This window comes from Temnothorax longispinosus, chromosome 12 (genome assembly GCF_030848805.1).
Source record: "Temnothorax longispinosus isolate EJ_2023e chromosome 12, Tlon_JGU_v1, whole genome shotgun sequence".
Classification (NCBI taxonomy): Eukaryota; Metazoa; Arthropoda; class Insecta; order Hymenoptera; family Formicidae; genus Temnothorax; species Temnothorax longispinosus.
Genome location: NC_092369.1, coordinates 6193795 through 6221126, shown reverse-complemented (window position 1 = coordinate 6221126; position 27332 = coordinate 6193795). Strand labels below are relative to the sequence as shown.

At 40.1% G+C, this 27332-nt stretch overlaps 1 protein-coding gene across 1 annotated transcript in view; it reads left to right on the top strand.

Annotated features, from left to right (window-relative positions):
• Myc (bHLH transcription factor Myc) overlaps positions 1 to 21961 on the top strand; it is a 28817-nt gene extending 6856 nt beyond the window's left edge. Inside the window, exons 2-3 of the mRNA XM_071795992.1 lie at positions 165 to 1367; positions 17723 to 21961. Of these exons, the coding sequence (XP_071652093.1) occupies positions 165 to 1367; positions 17723 to 18309 (1790 nt within the window). The 3' untranslated portion in view covers positions 18310 to 21961. The remainder of the gene's footprint in view (positions 1 to 164; positions 1368 to 17722) is intronic.
• The last annotated feature ends 5371 nt before the right edge of the window (positions 21962 to 27332 follow it).

Below are 27332 nucleotides of genomic sequence, written 5' to 3'. Positions count from 1 at the left end.
GGATGAATCTTTGAATTTTTAAATGCATTAGGCATTAATTTTAGTAATATAACGTAAATAATATAATATAATAATTAACAACGTAATTTTTTATTAATTATAAATTTTTTTATCATATACAAATCTGCTTTAAAAAAATCATAAATAAATTTCTAATGTTTTAGATCCTTGGAACAATGCTACAACGATCGCAAATGAGGAAAAGAAGGTGAAAAGCATATTCCAGTGGCCGGTGCAAGAGCCGCAGGTGGTGCAAGAGCCGAAGCCGAAGTCAAAGCCAGAGCCGGAGTCGGAACCGAAACCTGAGCTAAAATCGAATTCGGAATCGGAAGCAGAACTGAAGTCGAAATCGGAGATAGAGACGGAGACGAAGCCGGAGCCTCATGTAAAGTGCTATTCAAAGCAGGAGCTAGAAGATTTAGATGTGCAGGAATGGCAGCAGTTGCTGCGACAGGCATCGAACCCAGAATGGGAAGAAGAACTAAGAAAATTAATAAGAGAATGGGCGAGTTATCCAGATCATGAAACTATGACAACGCGTGAGTGGTTTATCCGGTCAGAAACTGCGGAAGATTTGATGATCCAGCTCATAATGAATGAGCCGGTGACAAAAAGTGAGGTAAGAAAACTCAAGAGACTCACGAAAGATAACTCTGTTTATCCATATTTTATAACGGATGAAAATTCTAATCGCATGCTGTCCGAAACCGTCAAATATGAGAATGTCAGTCCTAGGAATCAAAACAAGAATGTCCAACAATGTCAACCTAAAACGCAGATAGCCAACAGGAGCCTTCTAAGATGTCAACAAAATGTCAATAATACGAATTCAGGCGCAATGAATATTCCCCATCAAGTTCCGTCAACTTCCGCCAACTTAAGTCAATCTTCGTCAACTTCCGGTCAACTTTCGTCAACTTCTGGTCAATTTTCTTCCACCAGAATCCTTCGATCTTCTGGTCAACCTGTGTTAACTTCCCATCTAAATTGTCAAGAAAACGTTGTCACATCGTATAACCAACAAGTAAACCGTCAAGAAGAAAATCAAGATGACGTAGAAATGATGCAAGAGTTAAACTTACACAAACAGGCAACTCAGATCGGTGATACAAACGAGGAGCCGACCTTCCGGCATCAGATGAACGTATCCGAGTATATCAATATAGGATTGACAGGAAGCTCACCTTCATTAAACAATGAAGAGCAGTTTTCTACTAGCCAGAGCCAGCGGGCCATAGCCAGCGGCAGACGGCGTCGGAGGAAAACCGAGGAGAATCAACGACAAAACGATATCAAGAACACCCTCATCGATCATTGCTATCACCTGAATGAGCCCGAAGGCGCAAAACGGTTGGAAATGAAGTCTGGTAAGTGAAATGTATTTTTGATGTCTCGAATTTTCTTATGAAATCTTTTCGCGATTTAACGATGAACGATTATTGGCTTTTTTATATAATTCGAATTTAAGATAACCGCTGATTGTATAACATCTCAATAGCCGCGCTAATTTTGATTAGAATTGGTAACTGTTGATAATACGCTCAATATTAATAATAAATAAATAATAAATGCAAATTTTTACCTAGTCCAACATTACAGAAGCGTAATATTTCATATACATTATTTGAAGACAAAAATTTATGTTTCGGTGATAATAGAGATAACAAGATACACGAATCGTTCCTCGGTAGATCACAAATTCTACCTGCACAGTGTGTGCAAGTAGACAAATTACTTGTTTTAATAGGTTTATTTTACGAGCAAATTTTGCACTATTTTATTTCCTTCTGCATTTCACACTAAAGCTATTTGGGGTGGGGAAACGCATGAAAAGTCGCGTAAAGATGCTGTGTGATATAATGTGAATATGTCAAAACGAAATAGAGTATTTGTCGAAATATTTTGAGTTCGGTATGATATCTCAGACGCGGGAGATCGCGTAATCGGCGGCATGGTGCCCGGAGTGCATTAGGGCACCGAATTCGGCTACCCGCATGAGTATGCTAATCGCGGGGACTCGGTTACTCGTCATCGCGCTCGTTCTCGCTCGTTCGTTTGCGCGAACGAGAAACTCGTTTTCGTGCGCGAGCGCAGACTATAACGTCCTTAGGCAGTAATTTATTGCGAGAGAGATCCCGTGAGAATTTCGTGCCGCCGCGGAATTGATTCGTCAGTACGTCGGAAGGAAAGGAAAGGTGGTAGAAAAAAAAGGAAACAGAAGAAGAGAGATAAGAAGGAAAGGGACGAGTATTCGATAAAGCGAGAGACACGTGCGTCTCGAAGTAACGGGTCAGGCAATACGCGAGCGCACCGGATTTCGCGCTGATCAACGCCTCGAATATCTCTCATTAAAACTGCAACAACGCCTGTCATCGTCGTAGCGACGACGTGATGATGTTTCATCGTCGCGCAATCGCGATCGTCGAACGACTCGCCGTGATTACGCGCACAATATATTACGTAATTTTTCTTTTATTCGATTCCCCGGATATTATGTATAAATCTCCGTGAAATATTGTTTCGTATAAATGCAGCTTATTTACTCGGACGCGCGAATGAAAAAAATCCCCCGAAGCTTATTTTCGTCCTTCCACGATCTTAAAATCTGTTTAACTTGTAAATGCTATGCTAAACCACCGTATCTCCTATGAATTTCCATGCTGGAGGCGTTTGATGGTATTTCTAGGACTCGAAGGATATTTGCAGTGTACATCCTCTCGAGGTGTATTTCAGCGAAACGGTTATCGTCTCGCTAAACAACCATTAAATGCACGATGTGCATTGCGTTTTCGCGCACGATGCCCGCGATCCTTCACGGAGGTAGATCCTTTTCTTATCCCGCGTGTACAGTCATCTCCGATGTATAGGACATAAAATATCGAGCGCACTCGTACGTCTTTTACAATCGCGGACAATGGGTAAGTCCGATTCGCGTTGCATCGCCGTTCCTGAGTCAATATTGACGAAGAATGTTGTGCGAGCGCGCTCGCAGCATCGTAAGTGTTACTTAATTACCGACCTCTCTCGGCACTGTTTTTCTCCCTCAATGACACCAATGATTACTGATTACCATCGACGAAGGAGCGTCGTGAGTTGATAGATCGCCGTAGTATCGATCGCCGCGCGACCCGGCCGGGGCCGGCCGTTGAAAACTCTCCTCTCGTGTCGTATCTTCGCGCGCATCGGCAAAATTGTGTCGAGGTCAGGAAAAGTTATCTATCGGTTTGTACATCGTGAATTAAGATCGCGAAGACGCTGGGTTTCTGCGAACTATCACGATTACCTAGCCTCTCGAAATCTAAGCGGGCGAACATGAAATATTAGCGAAAAAAATTACGACGAAAAATAATGAAAATACGATGCACGTGATAAAAAGATTCATACACGCATTTTCTCTCTCTCTCTCTCTCTCTCTCTCTCTCTCATCTATTATTTTAACAAAATTTATATCGGTCTGCTAAATTGTCGATTCTCAAAATTTTCGCAAGTTGCGTGATAAGATGCAAATTATTGAAAGCGTTTTCATTATCGATTAGCTGCCGCATAATAAAAAGAATAAAGAACATTCGCTGAAGACGCGAGACGATTTTAAAATGATTGCACGATAAATTCTGATAATTTCGTTCCGCGTTATTATCGTTATCGTGCGTCACGCGACAATTGCAATTTTATTTTCACGGCTGTATACGCACGCGAAAGGCTTTTAGGATGCGTTCCGCACGTTTTCCTCGTAGAAGGCGCCATTCCTTCACGTGTCGCGATGCCGTATCTAACTATAGTGTAATTTCTACCGAGAAAATAGACGCGACTTGCATAACACGAATAAGCCGCGAGCTATGATAAATGTTCTTTTTTTCTTCCCAAGTAGCCTCGTGCGCGCGAAGGAGGGCAACGAAATGCACGTGTACTGTCGTTTGCAAAAATCAAGGTGTTCTATTTGCGGAAAACATTTTCTGTTAATCTCCGATAGCCTTCGAACTTTTGCCAAACCGAACGATTTTGCTCCAGCAAAACACGCGAGATAAAAATAAACAAGTTCGGAAAACACTATTTATCCTTGTAGACTTGAAGTGACCGTTTCGTTTTGCAAAGGTATAAAAATAATTTGTTCGCAAACTCATTTACTTTAATCGTTGCAAAATAATCGTTAAAAAAATTAGAAATCTGTCGTAATCTAAAGTTATCATCTAATTTTTTGCAATTATTATTTTATAAGAATTTACATTGAAATTGCAAACGCAATTGCTTATTGAATGTCGCGATCGTGGCGTTAAGAATGGCGCAGGTTCTCGCGCGATTACGTCTTCAAACAGGTATCTGCAATCTCTCGGAGGAATCGGAACATGCCTAAACCATGCCGCGAAAGGGTATTCCGCGCGCGTAATCGCCACCAGCGCTGGAATCCAACGGCGACGTCGCTCGACAGTAAACTCACGCCCGTGATTTGCCACCTGAGGAGTGTATTGCACCACATGGCGACACCGGCCGCTATCGGACGCATGTACGTACATGAGAATGTGTGCGCTCACGCGACGGCGGCGGCGTACGCGCTCGTGACCCAGACACGTAACTTACGTCGGCTCGAAGATGATTACGTACCTACCACGAGCGCGCCTCTCGCTCGCGGCGGTACTTTACCGATTAGAACGATCGTCCTCTGTCTCCGTCTTGTTTGCGCGCGAGCATTGCAACGAAGCCGCTGATGCATTGGTTTGGCGGGAATACAAGGGTCGTCGACGAGCACAGCTAACGCGCTCGGCCTTTGATCGATCGACATAGGTTTATTGCTAGCTCAGCGTTTTCCACACTGCTTTTTTTCCTCATTTTCTCTCCCTCTCTCTCTTTCTTTGCTTCTAAAGCGTTGTGTTTAAAGTGCAAGTAGTGTACAAGGCAGGCATCAGTATGCACGTAAAATCTGATCTGAGATGTTACTTGCCAAGTTAATTTAATTCGGCTTTGATTCAATTTGCTGATTTGCGTCAGACGGGCTTATAGTTAGAGAACGAACGTGATCTTGACGGAAACGTACTGTTGAAAATCGTCAGATGCGGCAGATCTGAATGACCGATGACGCCCAGCGTCGGATGTCGCAATCTCGCAACATTGTCACGAATGACTTAAGTAGCAATCATTGTGGAGATCTCGAGAAGTATGAAGCGCCAAATGGCGTTTCACAAACGGCAAAGCAGTGGGATGTTCGAACCGCGGTTCCTTCGTCAAAAGTGCCGCCCGCGTTTCCTCTCTCTCTCTCTACCCGCAGCTCCTTAATGGACCCACAGCGTGGATCCCAATGGGTCTGACCAAGACGACGCGACGACGGTGGTGGCATGTGACCGGACACGTCGCAGATCCGACCTTGACGTTGCCCGCTCGTAATTGGTAATTGGCCGATTCACTGATGTGCAAGTCGCCGGTTTTGATCGCGGTCGGCCGTATCGGTGAGACGCACAGGTGATTGTCGGTCGGTCTTTCGGACAAGAAATTACAAATTACACTTCTCAATACTTCTCCGCTGATAACTTGGTCTGATACCCGCTTTTAGCGTTAAATGCGGTCATCCGATTCTTTCTTTCTTTTTTTTTTAATCAGCTTTCATGACGAAACTCGCGTTTGTCGTTATCACGGGCCAAGAATCATGGCCGCATTTAGCGCGCGATGTACATCGGGCGGATACTCGTGCCGCTCGTGTACCGATTTATGAAGACATAAGACATAATCGTGCTCGTAAATTTCTCGACATTGCGGCATTGGGTGCGTGTGCGTGCTCGTCGTGAGAACCGATTCTTTCGTCCCGCGCGCGTAATCGTCACAACCTATCCCGTCAGGAATGGATCGATTTATTCCTTCGAGTCCCTTATCGGAATCCGATTAACTGTTTAACGCGAAAAACCCGGCCACTCAGTGAGATAGTCCACGCGCAAACAATCGACTTTCGATTTTTACGTAATCCGTGATTGCCACCGACTGACCTTGTCTTTCTTTTTTTGGAAGATCGATGAAGCAACGCTATTTTTTTCATATCTTTGTGGACCTCTGCACTGGCTCTGGTCTTCTCGTCTCCTATTCATCCGGGAGAGGGTCACATTGATTACTTTTTTTCGCAGTAGGTTACTCTTTTACAGAGAGAAGATTGGAAGCGACCGACATCCGTCGCAGATAAACTGACTCCGTATGGTCGTTTTTTTGTATTCATGAACGGTCTTCGTGATCGCATCACGTGTTTGAGCGTTCTTTTCGTCGCGTTGCACCGAGTAAGGACTAACGGATTCATTATCTGAATTTCAAGGCGAATACTTTTATCTCATCTTCGTGCGACGCGTCTTGCAGTTAAGATATTAAATCGCCACGAATTTCTGCGCGGATTTCTACGTTCATTTCCAGTATCTTAATTGAGAATGTACATAATTAATGTACATTCCTCCATCGAAAATCTAATGAACATTTCTGCGCGACTACAGCGTATATTAAGTGAGCAATTTAACGGAGACATTCTTAAGCGAAAATACATACGCATATATCTCGATGAAAGGATAAGTAGCCCCGTCTTATCTGACTTACGCGCGCTCGTTCCACTCAGTGGAAAGCTCCAAACGAGTAATCGCTCAATCTGCTGTACAAACATCGGATTTAAATAAATTTATTATATAATTATATTTATATCATTTTAATGTAATTAAGAAATCAAATTAAAGCAACTCGATATTTGCTCGGTACGTACATCTGTCAATCATACTTCGGCGCGTTCTATCAATATAACGGCGCTCCGAACGACGCGTTTGTTCGCGCCGACAGTTTCTTCGGGCGTGATCTTCCATTCGCACAACCGAGAGGATTGATGGAGCATGCGCCTCCGATCGCGCGGGAACTCGAAGGTCGCGCGGCACCAAGTGACGTCAACCGATAGCCGGCCGGCCGGCCGGCCGGTTCGCCGGTCTGCCGGTCTACCGGTCCGCTCCGTCGATCGCCGTTTGCGGTCAGGCGTGGGACCCCGCAGCGGTGGTTTAAATGGTCGCCGGAATGCGGTTAAGCCTTTTTGCCATTCGCGCCGCAGTTGTGGACCGTGTGACGGGGGATAGTCAACGACGTATCACGCGGAGCACGTAGCCCTCGCGGCATCTGCTTTTTGCACAGTTGCTTGATTTAAATAATTCTATCGAATAAATATCTCAATAATAATCTTTGATGAAACAATAAATATATAGATATAGCAATCACGATTTTTATAAACAAATATTATTTGAGGAAATCGAAATTTATTGATTTTCTTAAGTGCACTGCTCATATCAGCGCTATTTTCGTCTATAAAAAAAAATACGGAACAGTGTCTGTAATAATAAAAATTACAGTTGTAGAAATGCTTATTGGAATTTAGTCTAACCGCATCGCGTTGATCTTTCAGTCGCGTTTCCTTGAAGAAACATTGGCGAGCACGTTCTACGTACTAGCATTACAAAGTTGGAAATACTTCAAGTAGAGAACGGTGAACTAAAAATTGACGCGCGGATTTTCCTCGGAAAAGCTGATCTGCCTTGTCACATGATTCATTGCATCGACCCGTAACGGGATGATTCATCGCTGAGAACTGAATCCCGGCGTACGTCAGGGAAACGAGCGTGTTTCATTCACAATCGGTCAATTGTCCGTAATAGCTTCCCGCACGGAACTGATAATTCCCGATATTATGGATGACGTTCTTTTGTACTCTTTGCGACATAGTAACCTTTCACATTTATTTGTTAAATATTTTAGATATGGCTTTAACGATTACGTCAGTTAGCGACCATTGTTAAATATTATCCGACGTTAAAGTGAGTGAAGAGTCGAATTCGAGTGTAAACACTTCAGAACGTAATCATTCAATTCCTTGCGTGAGTAATCATTTTTCTGTAAATTTTCCTCGTGTGTAAATCGCGCGAATTGCGACGACGTTTGTTGGCGCCAAGCTTAGGCGCCGCTAATCATCAAGGCCTCGCGAACGCGACGATATGTGCGATGAACAACGACAGCGATCCGGGATATATCGCCACCACCGTCGGCTCTGTAGAGCCGACAGAGCGTAGTGGGAGCCAGGAAATTCCCGGTTGAACGATCATGAAATTCCACGAACTCGAGCCGACCACTCGATCTCGCGTCTTGCAAGATTAATCACCAGGTGAGGACCGGGATGGCTGAGCAACCGACAAAAAACGAATGCATTTTGCTTGCCGTATCAGGATCGCATCTCGGAATCTCGTGATTAACGTCGACCGACGGATCAGTTTTCAGCGGCGGACTCGACTTTTCGCCGCTCCTGAACACTTAGGAAGTTGCTTTTAAAAATTAGCGCGAGCGATTAAAAAATCGTACATAAAAATCTCACTCTTATAAAAATAATCGCCAGAGATAAAAATTACAAAAAAGGAAGTATGAATTATTAAAAGTCGTATAAATAAATTAATGAGCGAACTCGAAATAATTTGACATTAGAATTACAAATGAGTAAAGTTCTTCTACATGCAGCGAAGTATTAATGCCCGGTACTTAAATAATTCACAAGAAGCTCGCGACACTTTTAATCCACTTATGTGCGTCGGCGGCAATTTCTCTCACACGCCTTGATCAACTTCACCCGCGTTTAATTTGCACGCCGTCGCATTTCAAGGAAGTCGACGACTCGTCTTATGTTTGAAGCTACCTTTCGTGGTATTCGCACGCAATCCCACTCAGGTTCTTTTTCCATCGATGGCATAGACTGCACTGTGGGTTCAGTTCCTCATGCAAATTCCTCGCTTAAAGCTTCCAGGAAAGTCGCGCGTTGGAACGCTCGTTACTTGCGCGCGTTGCATCGGAATCAGGATTCGCGCGTTTCGCAAATACAGACGGCGGTCATGCGCGTGCTGCTATGCACGTCTGAAAGTCAATTTCGATTTCGGAGAAACAGGTGAAACGCGCGGCTTTTCCGCGTCTTCGTTGAAATTTATATGCGATTACAAAACTGTTGTCGAGAAATCTGGTCTCCCTCTATTTGCAGCTTTTAAATCCACGGCCGCGACTAGACTTCATACTTTGTCTCCTCTCTCTCTCTCTCTCTCTCTCTCTTTTTATTGCTTTGTGCCTCTCGCAAAAATGTTGATAAATGTCACTGATCAACATTTTGATACCTTGTGACATTCTTGGTATTATCTTTACTTCGAATATATAGCGCTTAGAATTTATATATTCTAACATTCTTCTGTTTATGAAAAATAGCAGAACTCGTAAAGTCACCAATTGATCGGCAAATAAAAATCGGAACGTTAATAGGCATAGAATAATTACACGGCGGTACTGAATTTATCCTGACTAACGTTGCGTTACGAAAGCTATCGCACGAAAGTGAGGAAAATGTCAGGCAGTCCATTATTAAAATACGTATATAATACGGGCGGTTGACGTGGGTTGTATTCTAATATCATTGAAATGCAGTTTCACCGCGAACGTAACGCGCCTTCTGGTTATTGCAAAACAATTTTGCGTATCGGTTCTGCACGTAGACGGGTTTGGCATCTTGCGAAGGTATTAGTTAAATATTCTATCTGAGCGGAAACCTAGAAACCAACTATTCTTTCATTCTCCCTTTCTGTCTGTCAAACCTTGCCCGTTATCACCATCGTTACTATTCTTATTTTTTAACATCTTATTTAAGAATTTTAGATATTTTTATAGTTTTCTTAAACTTTAAATAATACTATCACTAATTTTTCTGTTTTTTTTTTCTGATTTATAAAGTGCAAAAAAGCGCATTGCTTTCTCACTTTCACCGTCTTCCTCTTCCTCTTTTCCTTCATTTCCTCCTCCCACTAGCTACAATTACGCCTTTCCCTCGGGAGAACAAGTGGGTGCCTATTTTTGTGCAGGGGCTGTACGTAAAAGCGCATCTCCGTAAGATGACGCAATCCATTCATTCATTAACTGCAGCCGCGTGGGAGAGACTGCAGATAAGTGCCGTAGCAAGAGCGCCCACTGAAGTCGCTTCTAAGACTTTCTAATGGGAGTGGAATTCTTCCGGAATAATAAAACGGTACACTGGGATCTCCGTTTAAAAGTCATCGTTGCACGTCATATTAATCGCGCAAAAAATATTTTGCGAAAGATTCAATATCGCAAAGCTGATTTCCTCGAGTTTGGCATCGTCGCCAATTTCTGCGTGGATAATTGAAGAAAGCGTTAAACTTCGCCATTGCACGCGAGAATATCATGTCTATGCCTGTATGGGCTAAGTTTAGAATCGCGATACGAGCTAATACCTGCTTTGCATTGCTTAAAGTAATACCCCTACGCGCAGCGGGCGTCATTATAATTTTAAATCCATCGCGTGTAAGTTATTTAAATGTTATTCGAAAGGCTTAGATAACACCGTAATTATCATTTTCAGTCGAACAGATTTATCGTTATTCCCGCATAAACGCGACGCATTTCAGTTTTGCACAATATCGTTTCCGGTTATCGCCGTGCGAATGAAGGAGAAGAGGAGATAAAGAGAGAAAGAGGGGGAGATAAAAAGACGAATCGTCTGGTCGACTAACCAGGACGCCTTGACTCTTGCACCGGCAATTAAGAGACCGAGTCGAACGCCCAAAATGTCAGCCCGGCAAAATCTGATTTGGGAATGCCGATCCAGTGTCGTCGACAACGTTTTGACTACTTTTTTGGTCAAGCAATCGATCCCTCATCTCCTGTTTTTTTCCGCCTTAATAACTATTTTGAGAAAGCAGAAAAATTTGCAATGAACGAAAAAAGTACTCATTTTTAAATATAATTCGATTTAATTAACTCTGTTTCAATTAGTCTAGTAATTTGACTATATAACAGGGGTTGCACTTAATTTACAAAATTATTTTAGTAATTTGAATGAAATTTTTATTCTCTGCGTTTTTTATTTTCTGGAGCTCGAGAAAACATTGTAGAAAATATTAACAAAATCAAATATGCAATTTTTAATTGTATTATGTTTTTTAATTGTATTATGAAATCAAATGAATGTATTCTGATGGCAAGTCCAGTTTATCGTCACCGATTGTTAATTATACTGCTCATTAATTGGATGAAATGCGAGCATTGCCATCGAATGAGTAATATAATTAACAATCCTCCCTTTACCTTTCGATCGGCTGGCCGTTTCGTCTTCCTCTCGTTCTTATTGCATTTCTCGTCCGAGACGGTATGTCAGTCGCTCGTCTATTCTCGAAACGATAATGCGGTGGAACGGTACGGGGAAGGAATGCTAAGAGGAGAGAAGAAAAGGGAGAGAGTAAGAGGAGGCACAGGTAGATGAAGAGGAGAGAGAAAGAGAAAGAGAGGTGAAACGGCAGCGAGAGAGAGAGAATAAATTGACATTTTCCGTAAGTGATTCGTGCGAGTGAGATGATGCATTCCTCCGTCTTTTTTCTGGTGCCACCTGAATGCGTTAGGCTCAATGCTGCGAAATGTTTTGCGAAAAATCATCTAAACTTATCGATGAATCACTCGTCGCGACTTTTCGTCAACAACAAATTTTGCAAGATTTTTACGGAAATTTTTCGTATTGTCCCGCCGTACATTGTTATTTTACAAAAGCATGACGATCGTATCGACGATTACGAGAGACTAGAGTCGCATTTCAAAGCAATTCGCGTTCTAACGTTCCGACGTGATACTCGTGACGCCTACTTTCGCATGTGGAAGGCACAGAATGATTCATTCGGCCGCACTTTCTCGCGAGCGAACGGGAAGGAATTATCCCGATGCTCCTTGTTAATGCATCGTTATGGCCGGCTATTGGCGTGTGTGGGAGTGCTCCGATTACGTCTGGTCACCGGAACGGACGTCGACTCCGCCACTATTCCCTCTAGACGCCATGTGAGCCGCTTGTATCTCGTGAAGATATTTATCCCCTCCGTTCTATGGTATCATCGTCCGCGACCGTATTCGCGTGCGAACGGGCAGAACGGCGAGTCCAACGGATAGCAGGAACACCGCGTGCGACTTCTTTTTTTCGACGTACTTGTTGTTACTCACGCAGTGACACGTCGCGACCCGGCGACTCGATTCGCAGATAACGCGCGACGTGACGTGGGTGGGTGCACGTACGTACGTTCACGCGCGGTTATCCGCATTCGTTATCCTCTGCAAGATATTGTCTACGTATTCCTTATTATCATTCTCCTTATTTCGGCATCAACGGGGCACACCGAATCAATTAATTCAGGCATTCGAATCCCTTCGCGATGTTCACTTTCGTAACTGGATTGGAAGCTTGTCGGTTACAAGACATCACGAGGCTCACAATCAGGCATGAAGAGATTTATGGCTTCGTCTTATATACGGCTGACCAGGAAGAGAAACGTGCCATCACGTTCGCATATGTGGCACGAGGAAAAGGATCGTCATTCGAGACTACTTTAAAGTACAAACAGCTTTCTGACGTTCGTACCTTGCTTGAATTCCAAGATAATCGCGATTTTGCGGAAAATTTTAAGGTCTTTCCTTCGCTGTAAAGTCAAAAAGAGAAGTTGGAAAATTTTACGATCCTGCTCAATCTAAAAAAAACCTACATTTTTGCTTGATTATTTTTTATTTTATAATTGATATTATTGCAGTTATTGAATCATAAAATACTATCGAAACCCGGAGCTCGGTTAGAAAATGAGAAATATTAATCCGCGAGATACGGAAGCGCGAGAAATTTGATAACGCGAAGAAAACGGCAATATAAGCTAGATAGAAATGAGAGTTCACTCGGGTCAGATAGAAGTGGATCATCGCTAGACGAACATCTCCTCTGGACCTCGCCTAGATCTCAAAGTGTTGTATGTGGCGCCGGAGAAAGTGATAATCCGTGAATGACAACGATCCGTGGAAGTTTTATGTGCAAGTACATGAAAGCCGCTTGAAGGGAGTTCGCGTAGGTCATGAAGATCCGATATATCTTCCGCTATCGGTCGGTGTTATCGCAGACGGGTCGTCTCGTATCAGGGGACTTACATATTTATCGCACGAAACACGAAACTCGGGCATCATCTATCGTTTTCGAGTCCTATTGATGTAGCTTACACCATGCTACTCAACCCTTAATTGCTATGCGTCATTCTGATTAGATTAGCTTCTTCCTTTTATCAAAGTACCTATATTTGAGTTCTCTTTCTATCCTTTTCAACTGATCGGTCTTTAATTCTTCATAAAGATATGGCGCTTTAAATTGGGTTGATAGGTTAATCTCATCGTAATTAAGAAAATAGTGTACATACGTTCCCTTGAACTAGTTTTATCGCGTGCACTATCTATTATCTGCAATCTTTAAAAAACGTACGTCCATAATTATCCTCGTAGGTCTAGACAATTCTTAATGTGTACATAAATTTTGCTCGACAGCTCGAGTAGAATTAAGATAAACGCTATTTTAAAATAATCTACAGAAAATGGAATAGAAACGAATAAAAATAAATCAAAATTTCTATTAAAGAATTTTCTCTTTCGTCAATTAACATAAATTCTTTTTCTTGGTTATGTTGACCATCGTATAAAGTAATTTATACGAGATATTCTTTGAATAGTCGGACAACGTTCTAAATATCACGTTATCTCGCCGCATCTATTCGTCCGCGTATTTCGCGCTCGCTCGCCGTTTTTGCGGGAGGGGGGAAGCGTCAGCATCCGAGAGACGGAGCCGAGAGACGGAGCCGAGAGGAGTGCGGGCAAGAGGGGGGTACTACCTGGAAAACCGAAGCGCAGGAGTACTCTCACCCCGGATCCACGCCCAAGCGTTCCCCTAACTAAGCAGAGGCGTCGCGTTCGATACGGCGCGGAAGAATCCTCCCCCTCGTCGCGTGTCCTCGCATCCTCCTGCTTGTCCCGTCTCCCTATCCCTCATCCCCGTTCCCCTGGCCTCTTCGATCGACGTCGCGTCGGCTGTCTCAATGAGAGTGAGAGAGAGAGAGAGAGAGGGGGAGGGAGAGAGAGAGAGAAAGAGAGAGAGGAGAGGAGAGGCGATCGATTCGCGTCGACGTACTATGGCCTGCTTACGCGGAGAGCACTGACCCCCAAGGTCGTTCTTACGCGGCTGCACGTGCTGCCGCGAATTGACGTTGCCCCTCTCTACCGTCGATCGTCGCCTTCCCCCCTTCCTGCCGCCGCCTCGCGGAGTACTTGATCCGCCGTCCCCCGGTCTCTCCTCCTCCCGCTGTCGTGGTGCACGCTGCACTGACACGCTTACATCGCGACATTCGCGACGACGACGACGACGGATACCGCCGACCACTTCTGCGGCCTCCTCGCAGCAGCGCGCGTGACATATGAATTCAAGATATCGATATTCGTAAAACAGTCGAGATGGGGAGGAGGGAGAGAAAGAGAGAGGGAACGGGGTCTGATAGGGAGCATGAGACGCAGAGAGGTGGACTGCTTAGCAAAGTCAGGTGGATCTCTCGAACGCGCAGTGCGCAGTGCCTTGTCGTGCGTATCTTTTAATAAAACGATGCTAATTTTCTATGTAACGTTGCAATTGTACTTACGTTATGCTATATATACAAGCGAGACGGTGATATAGATTGTTTCCAATTTGTGGAAAGAATCATCGTCACGTTTTAGGTATCACATAGCGATCTTTGCCTCGTAGATCGCCTCGAGAGGAAACGACTTAACGAGCTAACATTTGCTCCAGCTCTCAGTTATTTATCACACATCCTCCGGAGATCCATAATTAGTACTTTTATCACGAAGAAGAGCCAGTCGGTGATTACCGATTAATGAATTAGTCGTTACGAACAACGTAACCGGCGTCAGATCGTCATTCCGCGGTTCCGGCAGGGGCGAACGGACGCGCACGCTCTGTAATCGCGCATTCACGACGTCTTACCGCGTGCGTGCGTCACGACGCACATACGGGCACGTTTGCACATCGACGCGGACACCAATACAAATCAATTCTGCTGCGCCTAGAGTTGTCGTGCGATTATTAGCATATATTCTAACGCTCAATTGCACGTCGGCTTACTTCCGCGTTCTCGTCACACACGAGTCACGCTCTTGCTCGAGCTTCTATTCGCTCTCCTCGCTTGCTTCACACATGCACATAGACGCGCGCACACACGCGTCATTGTGCTAATTAAATATGTCGCGGACATCGCGGAACATCGTGAAAAATTTGAGGCACTCCCTCAGTCGAGATATTCATATAATGTCAGTGACTGTGAAAAGGGAAAGAGAAAGAGAAAGGGAAAAAGAATGTTTTATTTGATTTAATGAGAGTTTTGAAAAGATAGAAGACTACATCATAATACGCGAAAAGAAGCGTAGTTAGTAATTTAATTGCGCGATTAAGTATAATACTTAAAAAGCGGCGATATTTTTAAAAGTAATTATATTTACAATAGTGATCACTGTCTTTCAATTGTTATCAAGTATTTATTTCTTAAGTAACTTCTTTAAGTGGTTAAATAAATGCTTATTGGTTGAAGCCTTATTACGGAGAGGGGCTGAATAGTCGTAGCGCCAGGATAGAGGCGCACGCGAGTAAATCAAAGCCTCGCCTACCAACTTGCGTCGCTATTTTAGACGTTTCGCGCCTTTTTCATTGCGAGGCCGCGACGACGCCCTGGCCCGGCTGGCCCCACGCCAGATTCGGCGAGATTCATATGTCTGAATGCATCAGGCACGTGGAAGCGTTCCGAGTCCCGACGCGAGGCCGCTTTCGTGCACGTGCATATAGGTGCGCGTGCGAGGTTGACAGACATATCTTGCTTTTCTTCCTCGTGCCTCGAGTGTCTCCTTCCGCTTGTCCTCGTTTATGAGCCTCGGGACTGAAATGTTACGGCACCTATGGAGCGATGCCAAAAAGGGCATGCACGCTGGAAGATCGCAGCTTTAAATGAACAGCGCTGATTGAACTCTTCTTTGAATGGCACAATTTAACGTGTATATTCCCGCGATGCTCGGTATTCACGCGAATGCAATTGCTCGTGGCGCGTACTTTGATAACAACGGCAAACATTGATTCTTAAGTTAGGAAAAATGATAAACAATTTAATATAATTAAACGTCTATTTCAATGTATTTATAATTAGTATAATAGGTATTTTGAAGGCCGGTAAATGTTGTAAAATCTGTCAAACTCTTATTATTACGCCATAAACACGAGAGGCGCACTAAGCTGCGTGACGTCCTTGCGTGTGCATGACAGTCTTGCGGCTTACAAAGGACACATGACCGTGGCATAAAATTACCGATGAGACTTGGCACGAAGAGGTTTCTCGACGAGTTCATTAGCCGACAAAAATTATGAAGCATGCGTCAGATTTTTCCTCGTTGGTAAATTTTGGATTGGAAAGAAGAAACGTCTCTGCGAGAGATTAGCCGAATTCGGATTTTACGCGATCGTAGAAACGAATTGAGAGAGTTTTCGACGCGCGGCAATCGCGACTCGGGAAGCACACAGAAACATTGAGTACATAATAAGTTAATAACGGCCTATTGCGCTTTATTACGTATGAATCACCTCGAATACCGAACGAGAGAATTGACTCAATAAAGATAAGATAAACTGCTCGGCGGATGCGAAATAATCGTTGCGATGGAATTATACTACAACAATTCAGAGACGCGAACGGGTTAGAGCTGGGAAAGAGAGAGAGGGGGGAAGGTGGGAAAGAGACAGGAGAGAGGGGGGGAGAGAGAGAGAGAGAGGCGATCTTTCGCACGCGTGCATGTGAATGCCGAATGCGACATCGTCGAATCACATTACGGAAGTGCCCTTGTCGAGAGATTTCGCAGTTGCATCCTTACGAGAGGAATCCGGATCAACCGGATTTCCATCGATTGTGCCAGGCGCCGCTAATGGCATAGTTTGCAGAAACGCCCACGGTTTCGTATGTCCATCCAGAACGCCCTCCTTGGCCACATGGTCTCGAAAAGATTCGCTCTGTCAAAGGCACTCAAATATCTTTTGTTTCTAAATTATTGCAATATCAGTAACTTTGATTTTTTCTTTAAAAGGATTTTTTTCTAATATTCTATACTTTTGTTTTTTTTTCCTGAAAAGAGATGTAATATGAAATTCCTCATGTAACAGAATATGCAGTAAATATAATTTTCCTTAATTTTTTTCTAAAGTATAACTTCAAACACTGAAACACACTTATATTGTAAGTAAATTTTGAATTACAAACATATGTATTATTATTTCTAATTTAGATTATCTTTATTTATATTTTTCAATTATTAATTCGTTGTACAACTGCTACAATTTTCGTACATTCCGAACTATGATATTAATTCCACCATAATTTCGCGACTTATAGCACTTATCCGATCGCGAATAGGAATTTTGAGTATTATCGTACTTATCCGCCTATGATTTCGGGTACGAAAAAGAACCACTTGATTATATTATATCATATATCCATTATGTGATGTTTTCATTTATCCCTACAATCTGTAAACCATTTTCATAATGCATAACGCGCTTTGTGGAAATCGATTAGGTGCCAATCTCTTTTTTACAGAAATTTTTGAATAATGTTGCATTTTGTGATGGAGAGATATATCCACTGCGTTGTAAGAATTTCAGTAGTAATAGCATTATGCATAATGCTATTAAGTTGTTTACTGCACCACGCGAACGTGACATTTACGTGTTTATGCTATTTTTCGCGATGTATATCGTTCAATACGCGACGTAACACCACTCGTACCGGTGATTTAACAGACGAATCTGTCGATTTTGTTGCAGATGAGGAAGAGATCGACGTCGGAGAAGAGTCGGTCGAGTACCAGGCGACATGTTTCAACTCCGCGCGGACTCAGCACGGTAAAGCTGCAGTTACGAAAACAAATGACACCTACATTTGCCGCCGACCTCGTGGTAGACCACCAGGCCGGAATTACGGAAAACGAAAGAGAGACGCAGAGGATGATCAAGTTAACAGACCTACTCCGAAACGTAGCCGCGTTAAGAGTAATCGAACAGTCAGACATCGGAATAACATTCAGCAGAACCAAAATGAATCCGAGGATGAAACCGAGGAAACCAAGAGACGTAACCACAACTGTCTAGAGCGGCAACGGCGGGCTGACCTGAGGAAGGTTTACGACGATTTAAGAAAAAATATTCCGGCAGTTGAGAGCAACCCGAAGGCGGCGAAGGTGGACATTCTGAAGTACGGGAGGGCACATGTTATAGAACTCATAAGGCTACAGAAGGCTTATAATAGAGAAGTAGCTAAGAAAAACCGGTTACTACAGAAACGTATGGTACTCTATAACATGAAAATAGAACTTGAGCGAAAAAGAAAAAAATTTCAAATCACGATGCATTAAATTCCTCGCGACGCGATATTAGAAATATATTAAATAGAATCCAGAATTTGCCGGCAGGTCTTAAAATCGTAAAGCGGTATGTAAAAAGGAGGGGACTGTACTTTATTGTGCGGATCATACATATTTTTCATTACGATGACAAAATCGTATTGCCGACAACGAAGCACGCAAAGTGACGCGTTAATACAAAAATTGATACAATTATCGACAAAAAAAGATTAGTTGCTGTCAGGATAACGATAATAAAACATAAGTCATAGGAAAGTCGAAAGCTCGTTTGCTTGATAAAAAAAATATACTCTCCTGGCCCGTTCCGACTGGCTTGATCGAAGATATTCTTTTCGATATCTTATATTTAACATCGCGTTTATTCAGCGATTCGCTTTCCGCCTTTTGTCGACTCTCTCGCGCGACCTGTTGCACGTCGACGAGTCATCAGCGAACGTATTTTAATTTTCGTTGCACAGATAAAGCGGATCGCTCGAGCAGTCGGAGGAGGAGGAGCCTTATCACGATATTGCCCAACAACCTGACTACCGGTTCCCAACCGGTTCGTCGGTCTTAGGGCGCGCTTCAGACGCGGACCGGTTCTAACTGCTCTTTGCATGCATTTTATACATATATAGGAGAGTTAAAAAAAAGGAGAAAAGTGAGAAACGTGCGGGCTTCGATTGTCGGCAGTCACCGCTTCTTTTCCAAAACTTGAATAAGCAAAAAAAAGTCGTGTTCGTATGGTCGAGACTGCTCGCGAATTGCTCTTCGCTCTCGATCATTCGATCACGTGAGACCTCGGGCGTATTTGTTTCACGAGATATTTATACAATTGTCCGATTATCCCCGATTGTACGATCCGTGAATCTATAACTTAGCAAAATTGTTGGCACGATTTGTTGAAAATTCAATTCGAAATTAATGAGTCGTCAGCAAGGATACAAGAAGTATTTTCTTCAGCAATGGAGATAAATTTCTCCAGGCAGAAGACAGACTTCTCTACCATTCAAAGTTTGGATCTCAGGTATCTATCGCATTCTAAGTAGCGTTCTCTATCTGAGCCTACTCTACGGATATAATGTCCGATTTAAGAGCGCGAGCTGATATTTTTTTAAATCGCTTTCTTGCACGCGATTCAATTCCCGCGGGAAGAGACGGTCTCTTGGGCGACAGTCGCGACCTCGAAAACACGTCTCCCCGTTCAAATTTCTTTTAGCAATTTATGCTAAACATTATGTGGCCGGGCTTTCAGGCACAGCCTAGTTAGTTAGATGCAGCACATAGAGGCGCGAGATAATGAGTTAGCCAAGCAGCTAGAAATAGTTCTATGCGCGTATTGAGTATTCATGTGTGGCATATTCACTTTGCTTCGTTATCATTCTCTCGATATAATTGGAAAAAATGGCTAAATATCGAATAATGGTAACAATTAAAGAAACGATAAAAGAAAAACTAATTCTTTTATTGTCATCTATTTGCTCAGCAAAATGAGATACAAACAGCTCGCTCTGCGTCTAAAGTGACAGGTGAACAGGCCACTTAGGATAATTGTAATTTTCATTAGAACACTTATTCTGATTAGAAATAAGTGTTTATCATATTTTTTGTGTATCGTTTTTGCACCTTATAGTGTCATCGACTGAATCGAGTCATCTTCTTGATCAGAGACTCTTTCGCCTACATGTTTCGTGCCTATTTTTCAGTTTTGCACCCGAAATTCAGTTTCCTCTTTCACCATATTATACCTCATAACGAGACTCGACTGCACAGTTAACATCGCGTTTTCTATTGGGTGCAATAAAATGAATAAGATTTGTCGTAAAATATTGTTGGTTTTTTTATCTGTTTTATTTTTTTCGGTGAGAAACAGGCGTAACGTGGGATCGATAGACCTTTTTTTTTTATAACACGGCTCGATCTCACATAGAAATTTTATTTAAATAACGCCTGTAGATATCTCTGGCACGTTTTTAATTAATTAATCATTTCATTTAGTAGAAATAGGATATTAGATACTTTCCGTATCTCACGGAAATAAGAAATTGTTTTTTTATCACATAAGTTTTCATATGCACGTATACATATAGATTTCCATACATTTAGGCATACACGGATTCAATATATTTGTATACATATATATTACATATATATTCGCAGAAAAAATAACAATGAGTACCGATGCTCTAACGGCGAGTGAATATACATATATAACAGTTATCAATATTATTATCATTATTATATTGTAATATTTACTCTTGTAGAGTATCATTGTTATCGGCTTTAGTTTACTGTAGCATCGCGCGCCGCGGTTATACATACTTCTTAAATCAAGATGGCTATAATGCACGATGTTAGCCTTTGCACGATTTATACAAAAGAGAAGAGATGCTATAAAGATATAAAGCAACGATTATGATACACATACCACGTACCCATGCCGCACACACAACACACACACACACATGTACACAACAGCGTATGCCATACATAATCATGCACGTGAATACGTACATATATATGATTATACTAATATATTAATACTTCCCATAAATACGTAGCCCACACGCAAATGTAATATGCATAATTGTGTATGTTGTACAAACGATTGACATGCGAGTGATCAATTGAAGACGCGAGTCGAGGGAAGCATAGTGTCTTCGAAAGAAGATTTTTTATATTGCTATACAGATATAAGAAATTAAGAAAAAGAAGAAACAACATAATGTGTTCATTACATTTATAGGTAACAGTATTCGTTTGTATACATATTTTTTACGATAGAAGGATGAAGATGAACGCGAAAGTGAGAACCTTTCGAGAAAAACACATACCTGCACTTACACACATACACTAACACACACATACATATACACAAACGCTTTTCATACTTAACACATTGTACAACAGTCGCGTCACGTGGACACGTGTAATAAACGCGCAGCTTCGTTCGCACGTAGTCCAAATTCAAATTATAAATAGAATAACAATGGCGTCAGAGAGAAAACTCAGCCAAGCTAGAGAAACGGTGAGATATAGCGACATTGCACAGATAGGGATAAAGAAAGAAGCGACGAAAGACCTGTGATAGGTCAGGAATCGGACATACTAACATTTTAATGACACATACACACTACCACGCGTGCGTATACGCGAGACACACATGACACGCAAACGAATACAGTTGAACTAAATAGAAACTATTATTAATTGAACGACACGAGGATATTTTATAATCACTACCCAAGTTTTATATATATATATATATATATATTTATATATATATATATATTTATATATATATTTATATATATATTTATAAGTATACACATACAAAAGTAGTAATATACGCAACGTAGTAATGCAGTTCGGAACACGGGCGACCACACACAGTAGTTTCCCGACGGCGATCGGAAGGAACATGTAGATTGGATTATCTAGTACCGCGAGAGAGACTTCTACAGATAAAAATAATTAAAAGAGACACTCTTTTGTACTTTTTATAGACCATTTTGTATTTCGCGTTAACATCGCGAATATTGAATACTGATCACATTTAGTTAATTTGGAAATGTCGTTTAGGACTCTTAAAAGTGCAACCTCGACACTTTAGTGTATGCCAAAATGTTTTCATATACCATCAAATTTGCGTGCAAAATAGTTACATAGAATTAGAGTTGATTTGCTGCAGTTCAGCCACTTGTACATAGTAGTTTGACGTTGTAGGTTGAAAGCTGAAATAAGCTTATAGTTAATTAATTTAAGATGTACTGGCGTTATAGCCAATTTTTTCGATTTTCAATAATCGTTATTTGCAAAGGTGCGAGAAGTCAAAGGGTTTTGGCGAAAATATTTCTCATTGGGTTTTTTCAATTGCAGTATGAAAATGCATCTATTTACACCGAATCCTGACATACAATCTGTACACTTCTATATTTTTTTATACTTCGAACTTCGCTTCATGTCCTTTATCTCGTGAAAGACTCGAAGGATAATGAAATTAATGATGAAACTTTCCTGTAAAGAAAAATTATGCAAAGATTTTTCTTGTACGGTCAATATGACAAATTATAAATGGAAAGTGCTGATTTTTTTTTTTTTTTTTTAATGAATGACCCCAAGCGCGAGTATTATTTTTAACCCGACTTCTCGTATTTGATTCTTTGCTATTCAAAAACGGTTCTTCGCTGATAGCATTAGACCATAAGATCAACTCGGAAAGGAAACTCGACGATGTACCTCGCAAAAATTCCGTTCTCGGCGGAGACGGAAGCCTTCTCTCGCTTAAATAAATCCTTGCTTCGTCGTATTTTTTACTTGCACGTGTATCCGACCTGTGAGTTCTCTCGATCGTGCCAAATAATACCAATTTAATGTGTTTTTATGACTGAGGTTGGCTATTCAGCCACATTTATGTACTACAAATAGAAACGAAGTCGACGTCACATTGTCGGCCTTACATTTAAAAAATATATTTCTCCTAGTTCTTCCTATTCCTTTTTCTGTTTCAACTTTTTTTTTTTTAATAAATTGATTAGGTTTTTCTATAGGTAAGAACCTTTACTTTCAATATATATATATATATATATATATATATATGTGTATATATATAACTACACATAGTTTCTTATAATAGAGTGATAGACTATATTTATATATATTTTCAATAAAGGTCCTTGCTTAGAGAGAAAGAAAAAGTAACTTGATTGGCGGATCGTGATGGTGTTTTGTTTTTTCTTCCATTCTATAGTTCTTTTATCCTTTTTGTTCTCTTATCTCTCGAAGACTTTTTCTCGAACCATTTTTCATTCTCTCAGACGCGTTTGAGACGACAGCTCAGAAATTAAGCCCAGCTCTAGACTTCGTAAAAAGCAAAAAAAAATCATCTTTTCCATTTTTATACGCAAAGTTGTTAAGATACATATATAAACGACTGTTATAGATATAGTTAATGGAAATAGTTGTTTTGAACTAATGTAATTAGATAATATAGATTAGGTAATAAAGTAGATAATTTTTATAAACATGTACATGTACATTAAATAAATGCAAGATTTCTTGATTGTCGTCTCGAACTCATGATTCTTTTTTTACAGAAATATGGCATGCTTATAAATTTCGAGCGAATTGTGTTTCGTTAATGTAGCAAATGATGTAATAGTGAAATATAAATCGCTGGATTTTGTATCGGCCATTAAAAATCGCGCGAAAGGAAGAAATATTACATATGTATATATTATATAAAGGAAAAAAAGTTGTATAACACAATATTTTTACGAATATAGGTATTTATAGTACAATCCTCGCTGTTCTTTTTCTTTTCTTTTGCGAAGTCTCGAATTTATATCTTTCATCTTCTTGTTAAGTTTAATTGTTACCATATAATTATATGAATAAGGAATTATTGTTTCTATTATCATGCTACAAATTTATGTATATAGATTTTTTTGCGAACAATTTATATAGATATATTAATTTGTGGCATAGTAGAAACAATAATTGTAGAAAAATCTTATTGTAGACAATTTGAAACAAACACCTCGCATCCGTCAAGAGTACACACGTACCTGCTATTACGTTAAGAATTAAAAATTAATAATAATAGCTAATATATGAAAGATTAGCTTTTATAAACGACTTATGTCGCAACTATCTAGCTTTAAAAATGTAAAAATAAATAAAGGGAGCTATTAAAATAAATGTATTATAAACGATAAGCGCAAAATTATATGGGCTTGCCTCGCTCCTTTCCATCCACACACAAACTTTCTTCGATAGATATTTTTGTCAACAAGAGAGCTCTACGAGCTCAGAAATTCATGTTTTCTTTCCCTCATTTTCATTTTCCTCATACAGCACCGGAGTGAGGCTCGCTGTGAATGTGAGTGTATACAGGACGTTTCATTTCGTTTAAAGAATATCTTCCAATGTATCGTAGATGAGAAAAGTTTGATTTCGAAAACGTAATACACAGATGATTTTTTTTAGATCGATACTTAATGATTTGTGTTTGCTTTTTTTTCAAGATTTTTAAATATATACTCCGAAATACGGAATGTGAGTGTCCTGTATATAAATGTATTGCCCATTTCCGTCGAGCTCATATCTATTCGTCACAAGCAATTCGCTTTTCGTTGGATTTTAATCGGCGATGTTTATAAAATACAGTAGAGACCTGATGAGAGATAAAGGCACCGATTCCCCAGGTGTGACCGGGATTTAATTTTGCCAACTACAATCACGTGGAAATAAGTACGACGTGTACCTAACGATTGTTCACACGAGAGTTATATGTATGAAAAGAAGGATCGAGAGATATATAGTTGAGATGATATAGTTGAGGTGAGATATACAGCTGAGACTTTGAAGTTTGAGAAGAAATAACAAAAGAAGTTGTGGCGAGAAGCTTGATGGAAGTGGGATATAGTGATATTGAGAAGTTATATTTTATGTAACTTAGATTTTTTATTCAGAGGAAGAAAAGATATTTTTTATTTATCTTCTTTATTTTTATATACGACGTTGCTACCGAAAATCATTTCTCATGATAATCGAACGAGAAATTTGTAACGGTCAAAGTATATACTGTTACACAGATATGATAAAGGTACTTTTGCCGCAATAATACAGAGATAAATAAGAATTGTACCGATTATATAACTAAGCTTACATAAAATAAACTAGATAAAACAAATAGCCATTAATATGAATTATACATATATATATATTACGTATGTATAAAGTTTTATATATATAAAACGGCATGTGTAAGGCAACAACTGCGATATACATATACAATACATAGAATCTCTTATTTTTACAAGAAAATCAAATTTAGAAAACAAAAAAAGGACATGAAAATATTCATTTTGATTATTTGTACGTGGCGAATTATATACAAATAAATAATTTCATCAATAATAGAAATGAGCTTTTTAATGACGATTTCCTATTTCGAATCCTTACTTTCCACATTGTTCATGTCGCGTTCTTGTATTTTTTCGCGACGCATTGTACACTGAAAAAAAAATTGTTATTCCGAAAAAATACTTACAATTAGTCCGATACGTTTAACTAAACTTTTAGTTAGTTTAATTAAACATTAATTGAATTAATTAGTTCTTGATTTAAAAAGCTAAATAAATTGTTCAAACAACTGATGTTTAGTTAACTAACTAAAATGTTTAGTTGAACGTATCGGACTAAATATTTTTTCGGATTAACAAATTTTCTTTATATATAAGATTACGTAAAAAAATTTTGTAATTTTAGAATAACTTTTTTATATCTGCGATTGTGATTTTGTCATAATGTGTTTGTCGACCCTATTAATAAAGGATATTATTTGCAAATATTGTTTCATTGCTTGCGTAAGTTTGAAATATCGTCCGAGCACAGAGACGAAGCAACGATGCGCTTCAAAGTTCATTGTACCTTGAAGATTGTTGAATTTATATACAAATAAACGATTTCATCAATGATAGAAACGAGCTTCTTAATGACGATTTCCTATTTCGAATCCTTGTAATCTGATAGGATTAGAGAACCTCTAAGAGAGTGTTTTATTTTTCTTTAACTTAGAAGGCTTATAAGCAGGGAAGTATTTCCGGACCTATGTTCACAGGAACTTTTTTCTTTAAAATTATCCAAGGAATCGTTTCTTGGAGTTTTCGACATCACTTAGGAATAGGAAACACCCTGTATGAATATGTGCATTACACAGATTTCTATATACCACTAGACTGCTACCTCTGTAGCCAGAACTGAGGCAAAGTGGAGGGCATATCGATGACCAACTCGGTGTTCCATTGGCATGTAGACGCAAACGCTTCTCAAGAGAACGTATCTTTTCAGATACGGTAACCCAATGTTACACATGAACAAACTGACACAATAAAATTTACCTCAAAAAATGGCTGCCACTACCCTTACCACGTTGAGATCTTTCCTCGCTTTTCAGCAGGCCGATCGGCCGAAGCGCCTTTCTCTCCTAGAGGCTCTCTGGATAGAATCGTCATCGAGTCGCTACGGCACAGCCTAACCTCGTACAATTATATTATAGTAATATGTACAGATTTTTATATACTATAATGAAATGAAGTCAAGGTACACTTACAAACTATAAGAATATATATTGTATAATAGACTGATAAAAAGAGTAATAATATTTATATATACGAGAAATTAATAGCATAAAAAGAATTACTTTAGGAATAATATTTATATTTCTATATTTACTATATTTACACATATATATATAATATATATATTTAGGTAGCCTTAAAACAGGCAATTTAGAAATAACCTCCACACACACACACACACATCTCCTTTTTATACGAGAATCGTATATAAAAAAAAACTTGTCTGTTGCATAATTCTGTCTGAATATTTTTTCTTTTTTGTCACTTTCAAAAAACATTAGAGATAGAACGTAATTCTTTTTGTGTTGTACTTAAAAATATCAAATTTAAAAAAAGACTCGTCCTTTTCCGGCAAATTGCGAATAATTACACACAACTGAATCTGAGATTCGGACAGTTACATAACTGTCAAGGGAAATGGGGATAGAACTCGGAGTATTTTTCAAATGTGCTGAAGTGATCTAAAGTGTTATTTTTCGCAAATATCTTTTTATTTGGAAATACCATGCCAGGAGCCTTAAACCTCTCGGCCTTATGTGACAACTAAATTGTTAATTAAACGTCAAAATTGTAACGATAACGAGTACGATATTTGCGCATATGCGGATTTTATTATTAGAAATATGGAGAATAATGGAGAAAAAAGATTTGGTACTATAGCAAATCTACTCGTTAAATATGGGCTAACTAACATTTTTTGCAGCGAGAGCTATTAATTTTGCAATAATAGCAAAACCTTTTGTTGCAATAGCAAAAAGTTTTGCTGAACTTTCGCTACTTAGTAATAATTTCAAAAAGATTTTGCTACTATAGCTAAATTATAGCTCTCGCAGCAAAAAATGTTAGTTAGCCCTATAATAGCAAATCCTTTTTCTCCGTGTGGTAGTTTAG